The 23,908-nt window shown below is 37.9% G+C and overlaps 1 protein-coding gene across 6 annotated transcripts in view; it reads left to right on the top strand.

Moving 5' to 3' along the window:
- The window catches only part of GIN1 (gypsy retrotransposon integrase 1), a 39,189-nt gene extending 17,771 nt beyond the window's left edge, over window positions 1-21,418 (top strand). For all 6 annotated transcript variants that reach the window (XM_066277818.1, XM_066277821.1, XM_066277820.1 and 3 more), the window contains 5 exons: window positions 4,355-4,660; window positions 10,503-10,694; window positions 10,793-10,969; window positions 11,467-11,752; window positions 20,761-21,418. In XM_066277818.1, the coding sequence (XP_066133915.1) occupies window positions 4,355-4,660; window positions 10,503-10,694; window positions 10,793-10,969; window positions 11,467-11,752; window positions 20,761-21,035 (1,236 nt within the window). In that variant the 3' untranslated portion in view covers window positions 21,036-21,418. The remainder of the gene's footprint in view (window positions 1-4,354; window positions 4,661-10,502; window positions 10,695-10,792; window positions 10,970-11,466; window positions 11,753-20,760) is intronic.
- Window positions 21,419-23,908: the final 2,490 nt, after the last annotated feature.

Raw genomic sequence — 23,908 nt, 5'->3', positions numbered from 1 at the left:
CGGTGTATTAAGGTCTCCAAGTATGATTGTATTTTTGTTAGTTTTTGTTTTAAGGTCAATAAGTAGCTGTCTTATATATTTTGGTGCTCCTTGGTTTGGTGTATATATATTAAGGATTGTTATGTCTTCTTGATTCAACTTCCCCTTAATCATTATGAAATGACCATTTTTGTCTCTGAGTACTTTTTCTGTCTTGTAGTCAGCATTATTAGATATGAGTATTGCTACACCTGCTTTTTTTTGGGTGTTGTTTGCTTGGAGTATTGTTTTCCAGCCTTTCACTTTGAATTTGTTTTTATCCTTGTTGCTTAGATGTGTTTCTTGTAGGCAGCATATAGTTGGATTTTCTTTTTTAATCCATTCTGCTACTCTGTGTCTTTTTATTGGTAAGTTTAATCCATTTACATTTAGTGTAATTATTGACACTTGTGGGTTCCCTACTGCCATTTTATAAATTGCTTTCTGTTAGTTTTGTATCTAGTTTGATTCTTCTCTTTTGTTTTTCTATCATTTGTTTTTGTTTGTTTGTGTTCCATACTTCTTTCCTCTGTTGCTACCTTTTTTAAGTCAAGTGTTTTTGTGGTGGTTTTTTTAAGGGTGGTTACCATTAAGTAATGAAAAGGGTACCTACCATATTCATTGTAGTACCCTATCTTATAAGTATTTCTGCACTTCATCATCCTTTGCTACTGTTAATCTCCATCCTCTCCCCCCTTTTTTTCCTTTGTTGTCACAGTTTAAGTTTGGTTTTATTGTGTTCTTGGTGGAGCTGTTACTTGTGGTGTTGTTTTCTTTTGTTCTTTGAATCTGGTTGGAAAACCCCCCTTAGTATTTCCTGGAGTGGGGGCTTTCTGTTGATAAATTCTCTCATCTTTTCTGTATTTGTGAATGTTTTTATATCTCCTTCATACTTGAAGGATAGCTTTGATGGGTATAGTATTCTTGGCTGAAAGTTCCTCTCTTTCAGGGCTTTAAATATTGGGGTCCACTCTCTTCTAGCTTGTAGAGTTTCTGCTGAGAAATCTGATGATAATCTAATAGGCCTTCCTTTATATGTTGTACTCTTCTTTTCCCTGGCTGCCTTGAGAATTTTTTCTTTGTCATTGTTTTGTGTCATCTTTATTATGATGTGCCTTGGAGTGGGTTTGTTGGGGTTAAGAAAACTTGGTGTTCTGTTTGCTTCTTGAATTTGAGGCTTTAGTTCCTTCCACAGGCTTGGGAAGTTCTCGTCTATTATTTGTTTGAGTATATTCTCCATTCCATTTTCTTTCTCTTCTCCCTCTGATATACCTATTATTCTTATGTTATTCTTTCTGATGGAGTCAGACAATTCCTGTAGGGCTTTCTCATTTTTTATTATTTTTGAGTCTCTTTCTTCTTCTCTCTGTTGTGCCTCAAGTTGTTTGTCTTCTATTTCACTAATCCTATCTTCAATCTGGGCTGTTCTGTTAGCTAAGCTTGTTACCTCGTTTTTCAGCTCGTGAATTGAGTTTTTCATTTCTGTTTGATTTGTTTTTATAGTTTCAATTTCCTTGGTAATATATTCTTTGTGTTCATTGAGTTGTTTTCTGATCTCCCTATATTGCCTTTCTGTGTTTTCTTGTATATCTCTGAGTATTTTTAAGATTTCTAGTTTAAATTCTCTGTCATTTAGCTCCAAGGCTTCCAATATGTTAAGTCTTTTCTCCATAGATTTTTCCACATCTATTTGTGTTACCTCTCTTTCTTTTGTATCCATAATATTCGATTTCCTCTTTCTTATCGGCATCTGAGGGTGGTCTTATTGATAGCACTAATTAGAATTAATAAAGAGTAAAAAGAAAAAAAAAAAAAAAAAAAAAAAAGGGTAAAACACCCCACAAAAAAAACCAGTAATAATTTATTATTTCCCCCTTTTTCTCTCTTCTCTTTCTCTCCTCTCCCCTCCTCAGGAAAATATCGTGCCTATAATGGAGGGCCTGATTTGGGGTGAAGAGTTCAAGGGGCAAAAAATAGGGAGTAGGGACCTACTAAATGCAAAAAAAAAAAAAAAAAAAAAAAAAAGGAAGAAAATCTTAGACAAGCATAAGATGATTTGCTTGTAAGTGATGGTCAACTAAGATATATAATGAGAGGGATAAGAGGGAATCAGAAAAAAGGACCAAAAAAGAATAATAAAGAAGAAAAAATAAAAATAATAAGTAAAAATCTGTTGTATTAAGTGGAGCGAAGACTAAATACAATGGAGACCTTGGGTTGGGAGGACCCAAAATGCCACAAAAATAAACAAACAAGAGAAAAAAAAAATAAAAATAAAAGCAAAAAAGAGAAATAAAACCAAAAAAAAGCCTTGAGTCCCAAATTAACTAATTTGTTCGTGATTGAGGATTATATGGGAGGAAAGTAAAATGAGAAAAGAAAAAACGAATAGAAAGGAAAAAATAAGAAAAAGAGAAAAACGAAGGAAGAAATAAAATAGGAGGAGAAAAAAACAAAATAAAGCAAGACAAAAAAAAAAAAAACAAAAGAGGAGAGAGTGAGAGTTAAGTGTTTTGGAGTATAACCTTAAAGGAGGGTGAGGATGAAGAAGAAAAATAAAATGCAACACTCATGGGTAGTGTAGTTCAAGAAAGGGGAAGCATAAGATGGGCAGAGAATAGAAGGACCGAGGTGGAGGAAATAAAGGCAAAAAAATAGAAGAAACAAGCAACAACAACAACAACAACAAAAAATTAGTGGATCAAGTTGTAAAGTCTGTGGGTTTTTCTTGATTTTGAGAGGTTAACTTCTTCCTTTTTCTTTTCTCTCCCTCTTCCTAGTCGGTGACTCTGTACCCCAGGCTCTGCCCCTGTGTCACTCTTAGTTAGGGATTTGCAGTTGATAGGATTCTATGGCAATGTCATATAATTGGCTTTAGTCTTGCTGGAAGTAAAGGCTTGTTGGCGTTTGCAGGGTCCAACGATGAGAGAGTTTGCTTTCCTGGATTCTCTCTCCTAGTCCCCCCTTTCTGAATTAGCAGCCTGGTGATCCAGCTATAAGGCTGCAACTGCTTCTGCCTGGGGAGTAAGAGGCTCAAAGAGCTGGGAAATCCCCACTCTATCCCCACTCAGTGCAAGGCTTTGGGAAAGGCTCTGAGAGTCAGGGCCTCCAGTGTAATCAGGCGGGGGTGGGAGTCAATTGTTGTCAAGGTAACTGTTCAGCGCCTATCATTTAGTTGGACCTCTCAACCCAGGCTTTCCACACTTTGTAGCCTGTTTTTGCAGGGAAGAAGAGGCACTAGTCTCTGCTTACGACTAGTGTAGTATAGACCTTATTATCTGCCAAGTCCTTCTTGTTAGCGTTTATCCCTGAATATGGAGGCTCTATCAATCAGAAGTTGCCCCCGCCCCTTTAGCGAGAGGCACTAAAAAATATCACGCCTCTTGTCTTGGATCGCTGAACTGAGAGAGATCTTATCAATTAGAACCGAGGGTGCGCAGATTTTATGGGTTAAGCTAATTTCAGTGATTGGGTCGCAGCTGTGTTTCAGAGGGTATTTTAGGCTGCCTGCACGCGCCCCTCCCCCAACGCTTGATTGTTAGCTTGAATGGCTGGGTGAGGTGCCCCGCCCACGGAGAGAATCTCCCAAGCCTCTCCCGCTTGCCCCGCCGCTGGCGGCTGGACCGCACCAGGCGCAGGATAATGGAGCCCCCTGGGTGTGCGGGCCAGCAGGGCGCCCTGGGCGCGTGGAATGCCCAAGGCACGCGCGCGAATGGGGCGCTCAGGGCACCGGTGGCCGGCGACCCCCACTCGCAGTGTGCGGGCCGCTGGGAACGTCAGCAGTGCTCAACCGGACCGGGCGCGCGCGCACGCGCGCGCGGCGGCTTGTGGCGGCCACTCACGGTGGCGGTTCCGCAGGGGCTCGCAGCAGCTCGCGGTGGCGGTTCGCGGGGGTTCGCGGCAGCTCCCGGGCTCGCGGCCGCGAGCGGTGGCTTGCGGTTCCCAAGTATATGGGCTGACTCACCGCGGGCGCACTCCCTGGCGGCTTGAATGAGCGTCGCTGCGGTAGCTTCCTCCACACCCTCGTCTCTCAGATTCAAGTGATAACAGTCCTTTTGCTTTCAGTTTGTGTGGAACTCCGGAATGCTCCGAGGATAAATTTTTCTGTTTCTAGTTGATAAATTTGTTGTGATTTAGGGGAGAGCTGTCGGACGCGCTTCTCACGGCGCCATTTCCGTGACGTCACTCCGGAGGTTATATTCTATTCTAAGATAGTTTAAAAGTTTCTTCTTCAAAACACAAAGAACCTAATAACTATTAAAATTCAGATTTATAAGAATTTATTATGTTGAATATATTAACATTTGCTTGTCTTTACTGTGTGCCTGTTTTGTAGGTATATGCCTGTCATCATTGTCAAGTTGCAAAAAATACAGTTATTCTAGCACCTAAACAGCATCTTCTCAAGGTGGAAAATCCATGGAGTATAGTTACTGTTGATCTAATGGGCCCATTTCATACAAGCAACAAAAGTCATGTATATGCTATAATCATGACAGATTTGTTCACAAAATGGGTTGTGATTTTGCCTCTATGTGATGTTTCAGCATCAGAAATTGCTAAAGCTATTGTCAATATATTTTTATTATATGGACCGCCTCAGAAAATAATAATGGACCAAAGAGATGAGTTCATTCATCAGGTAAGACAAACTACTTAAGTCGAACAGCATATTTTGGTCACCTTTATTGACCAGCATACCTTAGATTATAGGATGCTTAGTAAGTTTAGATAAATTGCTACGGATATAGAGGTTTAATATTGTATAATACAGAGGTAGTTGGACTGGAAATTAAGAGACCAGGATTTTAGTACTTATTGTTCTATTTAGTCATTTTAAACCTATCTTCAGGTTTCCTCAAACTGAAATGAGGTAGTTGGACCAAATAATCTTTGTTTACTTCTAGTATAAACATTCTGATTGACATGGAGAAGGAGAATTGACTAAATGATAAAATGTATCATGTTCATGAATAAGAACATTCAATATCAAAAGGTATTAATATTTCTGAAAATAATTTATGTAATTAATGAATTTCTGATCAGCATTAAGAGGAGGGAGCTGCTCCCCTTACCCTGGCCGTTTTTCAGAGTAAAGTTACCTTGAGAGAATAAACAGACAAGAATATAAATGAAAATTCCAGAAAAGAAATACAGAACAACTACACTAGGAATGTAATAACTACCACACTAAAAGCATTTAAAATTTTGTATAATTGACAGGATAGTTGTATAAGAAAAAAATCAGAACTAGCAAGACTGTCTTATTTCACATACTATGATTTTAGAAACAAGAAAAGTACAACTGACTTTTTAAAAAATCTCTACAGATGGAGGTAACTTTCTAAGCTTAGGAACAGTAGTATTTAAATTTCAGTGGAAAACATCACCAAATTTGGCTACATAAAAATTAGAAACTTACCTGTGGTAAAATAACGAAAACATCAAGGCCAAGAAGTAGGTAAACAAAAATAAGTAAATCTATGCAGGAAAGGGCTATTGTCTTTATTATAAAAGATTTAAACAAATTTAAAAATTAAATCAATGGCAAAAGCAGTTCACTAAAGGGAATAAAAATAAGAAACATGAAAAAATGTTTAAACTCAATGGTAATGGCAAATGCAGATTAAGACCATTTTTTTGCTTCAACAAAAATAGTAATAATGCCAAAGGGAGCACAGGCAGAACGAGACGGCTTTACATTACTGGTAGCGCTGCCCCTGGAAACTGACTTGTTTATGAAATGGTATGCTGGAGGGCCATTAAGAGTCATAGAATTATTTTTCTCTTTCAGATAGCAATCCTATTTCTAAGAATTTTTTATGAGTCAATAAAGTATGGAAATGGCTCTTACTATTTATTTATTTATTATAAATACCACACTGCTATTTATTTTAGCAAAAGATGGGAAACAACCTAAATACCCAAAAAAAGACATGTTTCAGAAAAATGTCTAGTCACATGATGAAATATTATGTAGACATTAGCAATGTTTACAAATAAAGAAAAGGAAATGACATGAACAATGTTTACAACATGTTAAATTAAAATTTTTAATAAAGCCTGGCCAGGCAGTGCTGCAGTAGATAGAGCATCAGACTGGTACTCAGAGGACCCAGGTCCAAAATCCTGGGGTCTCCAGCTTGAGTGCAGGGTCACCAGCTTGAGCATGGGGTTGCTGGCTTGAGCGTGGGATCATAGTCACTGGCGTTGAGCCCAGAGGTTGCTGGCTTGAAGCCCAAGGTTCCTGGCTTGAGTGCAAGGTCGCTGGCTTGAGCAAGGGGTTACTTGCTCTGCTATAGCCTCTCAGTCAAGGCACATATGAGAAAACAATCAATGAACGACTGAAGTGCTGCAGTGAAGAATTGACGCTTCCCATCTCCCTTTCTGTCTGTCCCTATCTGTCCCTCTCTTTCTCTCTCTTTCTCTGTCATACACACACAAAAAAAAGTTTAAATAGAAAAAAGAGAATTGATGCTTCTCATCCCTCTTCCTTCCTGTCTGTCTGTCCCTGTCTGTCCCTATCTGTCCCTTTCTCTGTCTCCCTCAAAAAAAAGAAAAAAAGATTGAGTAAAGAATTTTATGACATATATATTACATATTCATATATTGACATAGATAATTATGTAAAAAATAGATATAAGAAACTAAAATAAAAATCCATAAGGTTAATCATGGAGTTTTTTTTTTAAAGAGTGATGAGATTATAATTTTTTCTCTTAATTTTTCAGTTTATATGTGTTATCATGTTGCTTTTATAATTAGTAATTAAAATATACATAATCATCTATTGCTTTTGTGATATAAATTGCTAGTGCTAGCAGTAATTAGTTCTCTTTGTCTTTCAAACATACACGGTTCTTTGTAGTCTCTTGCAGGTAGTCAAGCCCAGGGAATTAGATATGGCCAAAGAAAATGAGTGGATAGCTGAGTACCACTCTCAGCCTGAGGCAGTAAAAAACTCAGGCCCAGTTCTTTAGTCTCCCAGTCCTACTCTTTTCTCTGGAGAACTTACAGGATAGTCCAGATACTATACTATAGGGTAGGGAATTTCTCTCATTCAGAATTGCTGAGGCACCTAGTAGAGAATAATTGCTTTGAAGAGACATTCTGACCTACAGCTGATTTTGAATAAGCAAGCAGTAAAACTGTTGAGGTAAACCCACCGAGACATTCAGTGTTTTATAGCTGCAGCATAATCTTGCCTACCTTGACTGACACAGCAGTGATCTGCAAAATAGGGTATGTAAGACAATCTATTTTGTGGGACTTCTGTTTATATTTCTTTTTATGTAATAAGAAAAAAATAAAGCTTTACTAATAATATGGACAGGTTGATAATAGCACCCTGAATCAGTAAGGCATGATGGTGTCAGAGCTGGTATGTGAAGGTATCCTAGGAGAAAAGTGAGAATCCCCAGTGTGTGGGAATTTACAGTGGTTCCCTGACTCTTTTTGCTCTCAGCAATAATTGAATTCATGGCTCTCATCGAGTTTTCACCAAGCTACTCCTCACAGAATATCCAGGTGGCGTAAGTTTCTTGGAATAAAACATGATAATATTAATACTTTAATCCAATCTGATAGGAAATTGGCCACCAAAATACAAAATTATAAAGAACAATTTTTAAGTCCTTACTCGCTTCCACCTTTATCAATGCGGAGCCTCACGCTGAGTGCATATCGTGTTTCAGGGTACTAAATAGCTGAAGCAGTGTAAAGCCAGTGTGAGTCACTGCCAGTTTCCCAGTCATGTTTGAAATCATGTGATGATCAATCCAGGACTTTGAACATTTTGCCAAAAGTAACAATAAACATATATAAGCTGCTTTTATGAGGTTTAATAACAACAAGAACTAAAAATCACATATAACTGGGGAAACGTGTCCTGTTTACTGTGATTTAAATGGCTTCAGTGTTACACAGAAAGCATAGAGCCACCAAAGAAAATGTTTTATTTTGTCAGCAAATACTGATGGAAAACTCTGTTAAAGTGTTTTAATAAGAGTAGAGCAGTATAAATGAAGTGGGAGGTTTGTTATACAGTTGGATGAAAGTACACATTTCTAACATAACTTGGCTTAGAGTGTTTGCTAAATTGTTTCCATAAAAGTAGACAATTTTTTGTAAACCTCTGAAGAAAAGAGAATAAACATTTTCAAGTGTAAAATTACTTTTTAATTTTAAAATTATGTATTATGAAAAACCAATATTGTAACCACTGGTGGAATGGGGAGAAAAAAAGGCTATTGGAGTAAGCATATCAGGATAGCATCTCAGAAATGGATTCATTCACTGGACCATTCCTAGGCAATCTCTTGAAACAAAAAAGTTGAAGCCTTTTCCAAAGGTCAGTCATTTAAGACCATTGTTTATGACCTCAGATTGAGACTGACCCAAATACACCTATTCTCTGGGATTTCTTTTTAATTACTGTTGAATTTACAGGGGACAGCTTACTTGTACATAGTTAATTAGCTAGAAATTGTATTCAGCTGCAAGTAACAGAACACCTCTCTTCCGCCTACTATATAAACTTAGATGAAAGAAGGCCAGTCTCTCTGAGGCTGGAAGGGCAACTCTGAATGTCATTGGGAACTTATGCTTCTAGCTTACTGTTCCTCCATCTTTAAGAGGTGACTGTTAGTCTTGTTCTAACAATGTGGCTGCCAGAGCCCATGCCACAAAGTCTACATTTCAGGCAGAAAGAATGGAAAGGTAATGGGGGAAGGGGAGCTAGTACCAGCTGAGTCTGCCCAACAGCTATTAAGAGCCTAACAATTTCCATTTTTATCTTTTTTTTTTTTTTTGTATTTTTCTGAAGCTGGAAACGGGGAGAGACAGTCAGACAGACTCCCGCATGTGCCCGACCTGGATCCACCCGGCACGCCCACCAGGGGCGACGCTCTGCCCACCAGGGGGCGTCACTCTGCCGTGACCAGAGCCACTCTAGAGCCTGGGGCAGAGGCCAAGGAGCCATCCCCAGCGCCCGGGCCATCTCCGCTCCAATGGAGCCTTGGCTGTGGGAAGGGAAGAGAGAGACAGAGGAAGGAGTGGGGGGGTGGAGAAGCAAATGGGCGCTTCTCCTGTGTGCCCTGGCCGAGAATCAAACCCGGGTCCCCCGCACGCCAGGCCGACGCTCTACCGCTGAGCCAACCGGCCAGGGCCTCCATTTTTATCTTTGTGACCAGAACTCTGTCACATGACTGCCCCTATCTGTAAGGGCGCTTTGGAAATGTGGTTTTGTTTTTGTTTTTTCCCCTCTGGTTTTGTTGCTTTACCTCTTCATTTACTCTGATACTACTATTCATCTTAAAAGTAAACAAGAAATGTAACACTCTCCTTTTTCAGAAACAACTTTATCAGCCAAAAGTTTACACAGTTTAATAAGAAAAGTAGTCTTAGATGTAAAGTAGAAAAAATAAGTTATTTTACATGTAACCAGTTTACTGTTAGAATTAGAAGTTTTCTAAACTTTTGTCTTCTTTTAGGCCCTGTACATAATAAGTATAACAACAATAATACTTAATACTTGCCAAGAACTGTTTTAAGTCTTTACATTTATTCATTTAATACTCAGAAAAGTTCTGGGTAGGATTTTCCCGATTTTACAGATGAGGAAACTGAGTACACAGAGGTTTGGTGACTTGGCCAAGGTCATGTAGCTGTTAATTAGATTATTTGATTCAGTGTTTTTTAAAGAAGTTCTCTACTGAATTAAAATATTACTTGAACTCAGAGTTGATATTAAATTATGTTCTTCCACTTTTTTTTTTTTAATTTTTAATTTTTATTTTTTTTGTATTTTTCTGAAGCTGGAAACGGGGAGAGACAGTCAGACAGACTCCCACATGCGCCCGACCGGGATCCACCCGGCACACCCACCAGGGGCGATGCTCTGCCCACCAGGGGACGATGCTCTGCCCCTCAGGGGCGTCGCTCTGCTGCGACCAGAGCCACTCTAGCGCCTGGGGCAGAGGCTAAGGAGCCATCCCAGCGCCCGGGCCATCTTTGCTCCAATGGAGCCTTGGCTACGGGAGGGGAAGAGAGAGACAGAGAGGAAGGAGGGGGTGGGGGTGGAGAAGCAAATAGGCACTTCTCCTATGTGCCCTGGCCAGGAATCAAACCCAGGTCCCCTGCACGCCAGGCCAACACTTTACCGCTGAGACAACCAGCCAGGGCCTTTCCACTTTCTTGATGTATATGTGTTTCTGGCAAGGCCTTAACTTCCCAAATCTTCATTTCTTTAAAATGGAGCTAATACCTTATATGATTGTCATAATGTCTGACAACAATGTAAAGCATCTAGTGCATTGGCCAGCACATAGTAAGAACTCAGTAACTGATAACTACTGTTTTTAACAAAATATACATGTTTTTATATAGAATGGCTATGGTCAATGAAAAAGGCAAGATTGAAATTCTTCCTTTTTTCAAGGGAAAAATACAATTTTAAAGTCAGCTTTGTTTTATATATTTTTCAGATTAATGTTGAACTTTGTGGATTGTTTGGCACAAAGCAGATTGTGATTCCTCATGCTTCTCAAACTGTTAACCAAGCTGAAGGTATACCCAACACCATCAAAACGTTTCTTTCCAAACTTTGTGCTGAGCACCCAAACAACTGGGATGACCACCTATCAGCTGTTTCATTTGCCTTCAATATTACTCACTTGGTATGTGCCTTTTTGTAACTCTGTACTTTTGAGTTATGACCATCTCTTGCCTAGATAAATGTTCTATTACAAATTATTGTTTCTTTCTCTTAAAATAGGAGCCTACTAAAAATACACCATACTTTCAAATGTTTAATCGAAATCCTTATATGCCTGCAACTTCAGATGTTCTTTGTGAAGTGGATGGTGATAATACAAGTATGTTTGCCAAAATTCTAGGTGCAATTAAAGAAGCTGATAAAATAATGGAGAATAAGACAACTTCATTGGGCCAGGTGATTCTATTTAATAGAAAACTATAAAATAGAAATAGCTATAAAGTGGTTTCTTTTAAAAATTGTAGCATATATATATATATATATATACACACAGAGATGCAAATGCGAGTGTGCACACACACACACAATATATATATCCTTAAGCCATATTCTTTTTCTACCAAATTCTACTTGTCTTAATTAAACAATGTGCTTGCTAGCTATGAAATTCTGAGAGACAGATATGGGGAAACCATGAATTATGGAATCAAGTTGAGCAGAATTCAAATCTCTGGTCTTGTTGCTTTCCAGTTGTTTGACGTGGGCAAGTTACTTAACCTCAGTTTACCTTCTTTGTAAAGTTGGAGTAATGCTGACTTTGCGATATTTAAGAATTAAATGGGATTTGTGCCTATCTTTTAAGTAGCATCTCAATAAATAACCATCTGCAATTAACTTCAGGAAACTGTAGCACTTTCATCTTTTTGTTCTATCTGTCTTTTTTGCACTTGTAGATGGAGAATAAAAATGTCGATGAAATAAATAAAAACAAGATCACTGTTAAAAAGAAACCAAAGCAATTAAATCCATTTCATCTAAAAGTGGGTCATGAAGTTTTAAGACAAAGGAAAAATTGGTGGAAGGATGGTCGTTTCCAGTCCGAGTGGGTTGGTCCTTGTGTCATAGACTATATCACAGAGAGTGGATGTGCTGTTCTGAGAGATAACACTGGGGCTAGACTGAAAAGACCTATCAAAATGTCTCACCTTAAGCCCTATGTAAGAGAGCCCAGTGAACAAGGTAAATATCTGTCACTTCTCTACATTTATACTTTGAATGAGGAGGAAGCTAATATAACCCCCAACTCTCTGCTTTGGTTAGGTTTTCTTTTCTTCTCATTTTTATAAAATTTGGTATAGGTCTGTTTTATTAGAATGCCTCTTCTGGAACTGTCAGGCTTTTAAGAAATTTTATTCTGATTTCTAGTGTGATTTTCACACTTTTTCCCACAGTTCATATGGGAGATACTGAAACTGTTTTACAGAAGGAAGAATTATGTGTTCTCTATTTTCACATTCACAGTATTTTATGAGCAATTTTGTGTCTCATTTTAGCATGAAAACAACAACTAAGATAATTAATGCCAAAACAAACATACTGTCTAGAATCCTGTTGTGAAATAAATATATTGGGGGACTTTAAAAAAATGATTAGTTTTTAACATTGCATCATAATCAGGTCATGGTGGATGAGGGGAAGGGGCAGAGTGGGGAATACTAAGAATGTTATAAGGTGCTATAAGAGGTGATTGCACCCTAAACAAGGTTGTACTTGCCCCCAAATATGGTTCTGTGCAGTCAAGATATCCTGATTTCCCTAGCTCTTTTTTTTCATAGACTAGAGCTAAATGACATTATGCTGTGGCTTTTGGATTTAATCCCACTTTTATGGAGACTGTTTTATTTTGTCCTAGTTATCTGTTCCCTAGTTTCCCTAAGGTGGATAACTGAGAGGGAGTTCATTGTTACCTTAACTTTGCATATTTTATAAAGAAAGACAAAGCATCAATATTATTTGAATATGAAAACAATTCATGAAAGTTACAATTTAGTATAGTGCTAAACAATATAAACAACTGAATTATTTAACAAGCCTAAGTAAGTAATAATTAGAAAAGCAGCAGATTACCTATACTTTAGTATATGAAAGCACTTTGGGTCTGCTTGGCAATAGCTTAGCTGTGCTTCCGATCTGGGTCACAGCTCTCATGTTAGAAGCTCTTAGTACCTTTCCATTTGCTTGTGACAGACCCAGCTGCTCTAGTAGCAAGTCTTATCTAGGCTGTTCTAATTCTGAAAGCTCACAGTGTCTTCATTCTCTTTGTTAGAAGATAAGTACTTTATTTTTGTGTCTCTTAGTTTTGAGCTATCCTTTATGATTTCTCCCTTCTGCAATTTAAGTAGAAAAAGATTATGCAGATACATGTTCTTTCTTTAGCACGATTTTCTTCCTAATCTTTGGCATTTAGCTCCCTTCTAATGTGTTAACCTTCCTTCATTAATACAAAGTTGAAGTGTTGCTGTTTCAGGATCTGTTTCAGCATTTTTCAATTTGTTCTTGCTAAAGAAATGAGGTCATTTTGTTACTCCTGAATATTTCAGAATCCAACTGCACAGAACAGTTTCTAAACACAGGTAGGACAATTTTTGCACCATGCTTGAATTCTCTGCCAATTTAAAGGAAATTACAGTTTTAGTACTAGTGTACGAATAAAAAACCTGAGATAGATGAGTAAACTTGTTTTTTCTTGTTAACCAAGAAAGTATTGATCTGGCCATCTTGGAATCTAGTTCTTGATGACTATTTGGTCCACTTTTTATGTTTCTCTTATTTGCAAAAATTCGGAATAATGAGATTTCTGCAGTCTTTTTCTCCAGTATCACATATTTTCCTGAAAATCTTCACCTCAGAAGCTGATTTTAGAGTCTTGAACTTAATTTAAAGCAAACAAAATGTCTTTAATTAGAGCCCCATTCTTTTGTTTGACATAAATTTGGATGAGCTATCACGAAGAGAACTGGGATTTTGTCTCTCTTGCTTGTTTGTCACTGCTACTTTTACCAGCCTTGAGATTTCCTAGTTGTATTAAAGACTCATTGTCCAAAGCAGATAGGCTTCTGTTGCCAACTTCTTATCTAGAACATAGTGTGGAGAGAGCACATTCCGTGCTACGTCTACAATATCTCATTGTTATTTTAAGCAGTCCTGTTTGTCATTTTGTCTAGTTCAATGCCAGGCTCCTTTTCAAGACTAATTATTTTAACAAGACATTTTATGATATACCATATTGTCTCTTTGTAATCATAATGTTCCTCTTTGAAAAGAAAAATGATATTGAACCATTATTTTATATGCCAGATTTTAAGATTCCTGAAATGTCTTGAAAATACTTTTGTTTCTAAGAAACTAAAGACTTAATTGTTCAATCTGGTCAAAACTGAAATACTGCTTTATGACAGATGTCATAATCATAACTAAATCAATGGTTAAGAAAACAAAAATACTTAAAGTCTCTTGTGTAATGTGACTGAGTAGAAAAGTCCTATAAAAATGTTTGTCTACCTCTCTATAATGAGGGCAAAACTTACCTTGTTATTTTCTGTATGCTTAACTTAGGATTCTTACCTTGTTCTTTTCTATATCCCTAACTCAGGATTATTCTAGATCAGTATTGTCCAATAGGTATGTAATGCAATAATTATGCAATATATAATTTTAAATGTTCTAGTAGTCACAATAAAAAGTACAAATAGGTGAAAATAATTTTAATAATTTATTTTATATAACCCAGTATATCTAAAATATATTTCAACATATACAGAAGGTATCAATAGTCTTTTTTCTGGTAATTTTTTTGTAATCTTTTTTGAAGTTAAAGAATATTTCTATTGGCTCTAGTTGATTTAGGTCATAGTAGGAATTGAAACATACTTGAATTTTCTGAATGAATGAGATTTGTTTTCTTTTCACAAACAAGGCTTGAAATCTTCTATTGTGTATAAACTGATTTGTGTAGAATTTGCTGAGTATAATCCTTATTACAACAAGGTTCCTTAAAGTTTATTATTTAAAAGAAAAGTGTGTGTGTGTGTGTGTGTGTGTGTGTGTGTGTGTGTGTGTGTATCACTTGTATCTAGAACCTTTCTTTTAACAGACAGGAGTTTGGTAAAGTTTATTTGTTTCTTAGTATAACTAGAAGTGCTTAAGACCTATGAATGCATTTCTGGCAAACCAAAGTGGTAATTTTTTAAAAAAGATTTTATTTATTCATTTTAGAGAGAGGAGAGAGAGTGAGAGTTGAGTGGGGGAGGAACAGGAAACATCAACTCACAGTTGTATCCCATATGTGCCTTGACTAGGCAAGCCCAGGGTTTCAAACTGGTGACCTCAGCGTTCCAGGCCGACTCTTTATCCACTGCACCACCACCAGTCAGGCCAAAGTGATGATTTTTATAAGCTTTACATCTATGCAGATTTTCCCTGTTGAGACATGTTTACTGGACATATTTTTCTAAATAGACCTGCTTCATCTGTGTAGAAAATGTTTCTGAGACAGAAAACTTTTGTCATCAAAGATGTCTACAAGGATCTTTGGAAATACCTTAAATGCTATGATATCTGCTATCACTGACTTTGCCATATTGTACAGGCCTTGAACCTATGGAATTCTTTAAGACTTATTAGAAAAATTTCATCAGGACACTTTGACCACATCTAGCCTTTTTAAGTTCTCTTATAAAACACTACCTAGTCTTCTCCAGTATTGACAGGCTAATAGTGAACTTTAATGTTGGTCCTCTAGTAACAGAATCTAAAAATATTTCATTCATTGGTCATTTTATTTTTCTTGCTGCTATTACTGAAGCACTTCTCATGGGCTGCCTGATTTATTTTTTATCTTTCAGAATTGTGCCTCTTATCCAGCAGTTCTTCCCATGCTGACATACAAAAGTCATTTTTTGCCACCTTCAATTATCACTGGGGAACGAAATTTTTGTTGCATCCACAAAAACACTTGTTCTTACCTAATTCGAATGTGCTGATCTCAAATCTGACATTAATTTTTCTCTGTAAGCTACAGTTTTTTTGCAATTCAAGATTTTAGGTTTTCAACTTATTGTAAAATTTTCAACATTTAGTTTAACATAATGAAGTAGAATATGACATAATGATGTCTTCTTGGGCATCATCTTTGTGAAATTATAATAATTTATATAATGCAGTAAATACACTAAAAGATATTATTGCATCAGAATCTGTCTATAATTATGAAATAGAACATATTAAAACACTTATTTTAATCATAAAATTTGTGCAAAACTTATTTAAATTCTATTCAGGCAAAAATTTGCATTTGTAGCTCTTGCGTTTGTGTACTTGTTGAGGACAATCTCGTTTGATGCTCCAGCAATAGTCTACTCATCACTAACAGCTCCAAGATTTTCGGGAAACATATGAAGGTGACTGTTCAGGAAGTAAATCTTAACGCTCATGTTACATCCAATGTCTCGGAAACCCAACAGCATCCTTTGAACCAGAAGTTCATAGTTTTCTGCTTTTTTGTTGCCAAGGAAGTTCTTTGTAACTGTCACAAAAGACTGCCATGCTGCTTTCTCCTCCTTATTCATCTTCCTGGCAAATTCTTTGTCACATACGAGGGTTTGAATTTGAGATCCATTGAATACACCTGCTTTTATCTTCTTGAAAGACAAAGCAGGAAAAGCAGAAATAATATATTGAAAGCATTCACTTTCTCTATTCAAAGCTTGAACAAACTACTTCATTAAGCCAAGTTTGATGTGAAGTGGGGGAAAAATGATCCTGTCTCGATTAACTACAGGTTCATTCACAATACTTTGCATCCCTACTTCCAGAGCTTCACGTTTCGGCCACTCCTTCTGTGTCCAGTGTTTCTCCCGAGCTCAGCTGTCCCACAAACACAGAAAGCAAGGATACTTGGTGAAACCTCTCTGTTGTCCTAACGGGAAATTTACCATTTTAAGATCTACACAAATGATCCAGTTATGCGCCTCATACTTCAGAAAGTTGAGGACAGTTTTTATGTCATTATAATCTTCTTGCAGATGAATTAAATAACCAATTGGAACCGCTGAAAATAGGCAATATATGTGCCTTTGATGTTGAAGTGTGTAACAGCCACATATATAACAGAAGGTGTCAGGACTATTCTTACATATATGCCTACTTGAAGAAGCCATGATTTAATCTTAAAATAAAATAAGAGGGTGTTTTTATCAGATAATTTTTTACATTTAAAAACAACTACAATTATGTAAAAGTGATATTTGTAAAACATTAATTGCCCTGTGGTTATGTTCAATCCAAGAGTCATTGCCCTTTAACTTCCAACTTAAAAACCAATGCATGCCATTAACTGTAACAAAAAGAAATTAAAATTGCATAAAAACTAGAGCATGCAACAAAAAACGGATTTCAGATTTGGAATTAGCGATGCAGAAATATATAGAAATAGTTCTAAATCCTCATGCAACAGAAAATGAAAAAAAAAATTGTTCCCCAGTGTTATCTATACTTTTTTCCACCATTAATATATATGACCAACCTGACTGGGTGGTGGCGCAGTGGATGGAATGTCAACTTGGGTTGCTGAGGACCTAGAATCGAAACCCCTAGGTCGCCAGCTTGAGCATAGACTCACCAGCTTGAGCGCGGGGTCACCGGCTTGAACATGGGATCATAGACCTGACCCCATGGTTGCTAGCCTGAGCCCAAAGGTCGCTGGCTTGAGCCCAAAGTCACTGGCTTAAGCCAGGGGACACTGGCTCAGCTGGAGCCCCCTGGTCAAAGTACATATGAAAAGCAATCAGTGAACAACTTAAAGTGACACAATTACGAGTTGATGCTTCTCAACTTTCTCCCTTCCTGTCTGTTCCTCTCTCTCTAAAAAATACATACATATATAACTGCTCACAAAAATTAGGGGATATTTTATTACTTCATGTTCATTTTGAAGTCCCTTAATTTTTGTGAGCAGTATATATGTATGTATATCTTTTTAACAGCATTTTGAATCTAATTACTACATTTGTATTAATAAGGACTAGCAGAGTTACACTTGAAAGGCCTTTCAGAATTAAAATACGAGGTATACTGCCTAACAAAGTACTGCTTGAGCAAAACTAATTGTCCGTGCAAACCGAAGACCACTTCTGCCACCTATTGGTAGAAAGTATATACTTGAAGTTGGAGTAGGCTTAGTGAGATTTTCATATATTAATATGAGGATGGGTGGATTGGAATTGTGTTCTAAGCTATATTACCAACTTGATCTGCTCTGAGAAACTTTTATTGATCTCTACTCTGAATGGGCAATTAGTCTTCCTTTTGCTATTTCTTAAACTTAAAATATGAGGACTCTTTAAGCTATTAAACTCTTCAAGAGAATCTATTAATTTTGGGGGAGAAAATACAGGAAGAGAGGGCAGGGGTCCAGGATGTTAATCAGCCATGGTAGAAGAGTTCCTTGTTGTGATTAATTAAAATATCAGGTAGGGAGGAATTTTTTCATATATATTAATCTTTATTTAAAGGATGCTACTGCTTTGCCATTAGTTTAACATTTGTTTTAAGTATTTTTTGATAGAGGTGACAAAGTTGCTCAAAATAGAGAAAAATGCTAATAACAAAAATTCCTTGTTGGTATTTCAGTATGGATTTAGCAAAACCTTAAAAGTTCATGAGCATTTTGGTATTAAATTAGACTTAAGCTAAGCTTTTTATAGTATTGCACTGCAGCCTGTTTACTTAACATGGTCCCAGCAGGTAAGCCTGATTCTAGGAACTTTATCTTCATCCTACTTATAACTACATATTGTAACTGGTAGAATCAATCAGAGTCCGAAAGCCCAGTGTAACAGGCTTTAATGAAAGGAAACCTGCCAGGCTGTCTCCTAAGGGAGAGCAGCCCCCGGTTCTCTAACAGGTAGGGTTACATAGGGGATTTGAGGGTGGGGGCTGGTGGTCTTAAGGAAAAATGTATCTTTCAGCGATTTATGTCAGATTAACCGTAAATACGCTAGGGGACCTTCCACACCCGGGTTAGTCACCGGATGCCTGGGGGAAGGTAATCTGGAATATCTAGTTTGTCAGTGTCCCTTCATCCACTTAAGGGAGGACGTGGTCTTGCCCTCCACCTGCAACCCTGTCATTCCAGCCTTTTGTTATATGGTTGAGAGGCAACGATCATTTTTCTGTAGCTACTTCCTGCTGGTAAGGGGCGGCGAGTCTGGGGAAGGGATGGGCTGCAGTGGTGAAGTAGGGACCTTCTGGTAGGTGGCTTGGAGTAACTGTTCATGGACAGTCCAGCTAGTGAAGGCCTTCAGGCGGTCCTGGAGGAAATTAGAGAAAAGGTGCCGGAGACAGACCACATGCTGAAAAGGCAGAAGGCAGGTTAGGTTATAGGGGCAGTGGACTCTCTTCTGTAACTTCTTGCTGTTTAGGGGTGTAGACATGGGGGCTCAGATTTTTCTGCCCGGCGAGTGTAGGTTTCAGGGTTGATGTGTAGAGCTAGGTAGATTTCTCCAATTTTCTGGTTGGTGAAGGCCTGCATGCCGTTCTATAAGAAGCTAGAGAACAGGTGTAGGAGACAGGGCCCAAAAGCTAAAATGACAAGTATGAGAGTGAGTGAACCAATAAATGGTAATAACCAAGACACCCAGTTTGTGCGGAGCCACTGATCTCAAGACTTGGATTATGTTGATATTCATGGTGAGATAGACTAGGGTATGGTTCCCGTCCAATTAGTTGGGAGGCGCATATAGGTGTTGGTCCCACACATATAGAAAGCCCCTGATTGGGTAAGGCAGGCTGAGAGGTGAATAGAGAACAGATGAACAAGGGATCGGTTTTGTCCATCTGTCTCTGAACTGCAGACGGTCAAGGTGGAGGAAAGTGTAGCCCCAACTAGGGGGAGACATGGTCAGAGGCCTGCTTTGAGCATTGCAACCGTGTGGAAGGGGTAGTGAGCCAGGGATAGAGCCGTGTGGTGGGACAGGAGCATTTATTTTGTGAAGCTGAAAGAGGAGAGGGTCCTGTGAATCGAACAGGGTTAGAAAATAACCCATTTGTTTCTGGGAGAGACTTGATAGTTAACTTGATGGTTCTGATGGTCTTTGGGAAATTGAAGTTATTGTGGTGTTGCAGAGGTTGGAGGGGAGGTGACCAACTGGGATGTCACCCTGAGCTGAGCCCTGAAGCATAGGGGAGCAGGTGAAAGGAGAGAGGTATTTAAAGTCCTTGAGCAGGAGAGGTTCGGGGTTTTAATTTCTCTAGCTGGGAATATAGTAGGTTTAGTATAGCTTGTTTGCTCAGTTTGCAGCTGAGGTGGGGTAATGTCCTAGGAGAGTGCTGGCTCTCTCACAGTACGTGGCCCCTTTCTGAATCTTGTACAGAAGAGTGTAGTGAAGGAAATGAGTATTATTAAGAGGAATAGGGAGAGCTGAGTAACCTGAAGATGACATGGACAGTCAGTAATAATTTGATATTATTGTTCTAGTAGGGGTTCTATAAAGATTGAAGAATTATCCAAAGTTGTAAATTTAAGTATTTAACAATTTTACTTTAAAAAATATTCTTCAATATCCTACTAATTTACCCAGAAATGTTTTGTAGAAGCACATTAACGATATTATTAACATCAAAAATACAGTTTTATAATTTTGGTTTTAATCTATACCATAATAGGCAGTTGCTTCCACCCCCTTCCCCACATCTACCAAAGACAAGTCAAGGGAACAGGAAACCTGGCTCTTTTTAAATCCATGGTCTTTCCTGACTTCTGTCTATATCAGGCGTCCCCAGACTACAGCCTGAGGGCCGCATGCAGCCCCCTGAGGCCATTTATCCAGCCCCCCACCGCACTTCCAGAAGGTCCACCTCTTTCATTGGTGATCAGTGAGAGGAGCACTGTATGTGGCGGCCCTCCAATGGTCTGAGGGACAGTGAACTGGCCCTCTGTGTAAAAAGTTTGGGGACCCTGGTTATATGAACCTCAAATGTATATATAATTTTATTCATTCTTTGAAATGTTTATTTATTTCGTAGACAGGAGAACCTACTAGAAGTTAATCTTTTTTTTTTTTAGAAGTTAATCTTGCTAGTAAATTTCTATTATTTTGGATCTTGTTCCTCACTTAACATTGTTTAATTTTAAAATGATGTGTTTAATTATAATTCTAAAAGGCACCCTTTGATGTTTCTCCTTTCAGACAGTCTTTATCTCTTACAAGGTTCAATAGTGGCAGATCATGACTACATTGGATTGCCTGAAATTTCAGTTGGAGCATACCAAGCAAATATTCTGGTGGAAGACGCAACTATTGGTGTAGTTGATAACGAATTACTGACATCGAGCAAGGATGGTGAACTGTTAGAATATAGAAATGCCAAAATCTCTCCATTGATAGAAGATAACAGTAGTCTTGAAAAGCAAACTTTCAGTCTGTTGGACTCCTCAAACCAAGTCCTTGAGTACTTAAGTTAGTAAACACCAAAATCCATTTACAGTATTTGTTTAGAATGTATAACTCCTTGAATCTTGATATTTTTTCCTATTCAAAAAGGTTGTGTAGAAGTGTCTGGACACACTCTTAGTGACTACATTCTGAAGGTTTATTTTATAACTATTTATTGATCTAAGGTTGTACCATGTTTAAATGTCAGTGCATATATGTAAAGGCAAAGGAAGCATATATTATATAGAATTCACTTTTTCTTCTAAAAAGGGAACAGGTAACGAATACTTGTTTCTTAGGAATAAAAGTAAATTTCAACTCAGAACTCTCAAATCTTTGGTATGGTACCATGTTTTCAGTTTTAATGTATTTTTAAATATTTTTCTTTAAAATATAAGTTTGAACAACTTAGAATGGAATTAATAAATATTTATTCAATCATAACAATGAATTAGGTGGAATTTTTTTGTGTGTCACTGGAACTTCTAAAAAAATATTACAGGAAAATACTGAGTTATATAATGGGCTCTTACAGGATGTTGTTAATTTAACCTTGTTAGACTTAGTATTAGGATCTGAAACTCTACATTGGTTTGAAAACATTTGTGCATTTTCATGATATATATTAAAACCAAAATCATTCATTAAGATTTTTCTATAATCTTAAAGAAGTAAATAATAATGAACCTGACCTGTGGTGGCGCAGTGGATAAAGCATCTACCTGGAATGCTGAGGTCACTGGTCTGAAACCCCAGGCTTGCCCAATCAAGGCACATATGAGAAGCAACTACTACGAGTTGATGCTTCCCGTTACTCAGCTCTCCCCTTCTCTCTCTCTTAAAAAAAATAAAGGAGTAATGACAAAATAGCCAATATCAAAGATTTCAGATTATAATTTTTTGATGTTTATAACTTTATTATTTATTCAACAAGTATTTGTTATAAAGCAGTTTGAAGAATACTGCTTTATGTGATAAAATTAAGAGTCAGGCACGTCCCGTGTCCTAATAAGGGCATATAGTCTGGTGAGAAATATAGACTGTCTAAGCCGTGTACAGCATTAGCACTAGCTCTGCAAAGATTTGCACACCCTACCACAGTACAGTGGGTATGGGTTTCTCTTTGTGGTGACGGCAGTGTTCTAAAGTCAGTGATGATGGTGGCATAACTCTGGAAATACTAAAACTCATTGAATTGTATACTTTCTTTTCACATTCTATTATAGGCCATTTATGATGAAACTTATTTTTCTGATAAATAGCTAATACAAGATACTCAAACAAATGCTAATTTTATTACTTAAATCCCAGTATTCTAATGTATAAACTTTAAATATGGATTTTAAGTAAGCAGATCCACACAAAAATACCCACAAATTATATACACACACATAGTCTTGTCTCTGATGTTTTCAGGGCCCTGTCAAGATTGAAAATAGAGGAACATATACTATATACCTAAGTATTTAGAAGTTACAAATCCAGCTAATAAACAAACTGTTTTTACCTTAGGAAATATGCCTTCTTACGGTCCCTAGAATTTGTGGACTCCTCAAGCCATGCTCCAATGAGTGGCCCTTTTTGTCCCAACCCTCTCCCAAGGAAAACCTACCCCAGCTGCTTAATGCCCCTTGACCAGCCCAGGCCTTGCAGTGTGCCCTCCAGCTGTCTCTCCACCCTCTGTAACAGACCGGAGCTCTCTGGGGGAGCAGGGCCATGTCTAGGCCTTGAGGTCTCACCCTACAGGGGAGGACATAGACCCTAGGAGGCCCGCAAGGAAAGGTTCCAGAGTGGGGTCACTCTTCCCTGGATTTAAGATTTCCTATAGGATGAGTATGTAGTAAAATTTGACCAAAAATATCCAGAAATGTTAGGAGATTTTGTATGCTACCTTGTGGTATTTTTATGAGCACTTAAAATTTAATGTGATATAGAAGGAAATGGAGATGCTGAGCTAAAAGAAAAGAAAAATATATTATTTAAAAAAATTTTTTTAATTCATTTTAGAGGGGGTGCAGAGAGAGAGAGAGAATAAGGGAGAGAGGGAAACAGAGAGAGAGAAGGGGAGAAAAACAGGAAGCAACAACTCCCATATGTGCCTTTACCGGGCAAGCCAGAAGTTTCGAACTGGTGACTTCAGTGTTCCAGGTCAACACTTTACCCACTGAGCCACCATAGGTCAAGCCAAAAATATTCTTAATGAAAATAATTACCTAGTTTGAAAAGTTTTTAAACATGATTAGGAAGTGTGAAGTTTTCTAATATTGTGGCTTAAAAAAATTAAGATTTACAAGAGAAAACACTACATGTTTAGCTGCAGCATTCATTTATAGACTCAAGATATGTATTAGCCCTGGCCGGTTGGCTCAGTGGTAGAGTGTCGGCCTGGCGTGTGGAAGTCCCGGATTCGATTCCCGGCCAGGGCACAGAGCTGCTTCTCCACCTCTCCCCCTCTCCTTCCTCTCTGTCTCTTCTCCTCCCGCAGCCATGGCTCCATTGGAGCAAAGATGCCCGGGCGCTGGGGATGGCTCTGTGGCCTTTGCCTCAGGCGCTAGAATGGCTCTGGTTGCAGCAGAGCAATGCCCCGGAAGGGCAGAGCATTGCCCCCTGGTGGGCATGCCAGGTGGATTCCGGTTGGGCGCATGTGGGAGTCTGTCTGACTGCCTCCCTGTTTCCAGCTTCAGAAAAATACAAACAAAAAAAATTAAAAAATAAAAAAAGATATGTATTAAACACCTACTGTGTTCCAGGTACTGTTCTGGCACTGAGGTTATATCAGTGAGAAATAAAAATTGCTGCCCTCCTAGAGTTTACATTCCAGTAGGCTAGTGCAATAGCGAACACAGTTCTTTATATATTTCTTTACTTACATCCAATCTTAAAATCTCATATATAGTTTTTG

The sequence above is a fragment of the Saccopteryx bilineata genome, chromosome 4 (genome assembly GCF_036850765.1).
Source record: "Saccopteryx bilineata isolate mSacBil1 chromosome 4, mSacBil1_pri_phased_curated, whole genome shotgun sequence".
NCBI classification, from domain to species: domain Eukaryota; kingdom Metazoa; phylum Chordata; class Mammalia; order Chiroptera; family Emballonuridae; genus Saccopteryx; species Saccopteryx bilineata.
This window is presented reverse-complemented; position numbering and strand designations above follow the sequence as displayed.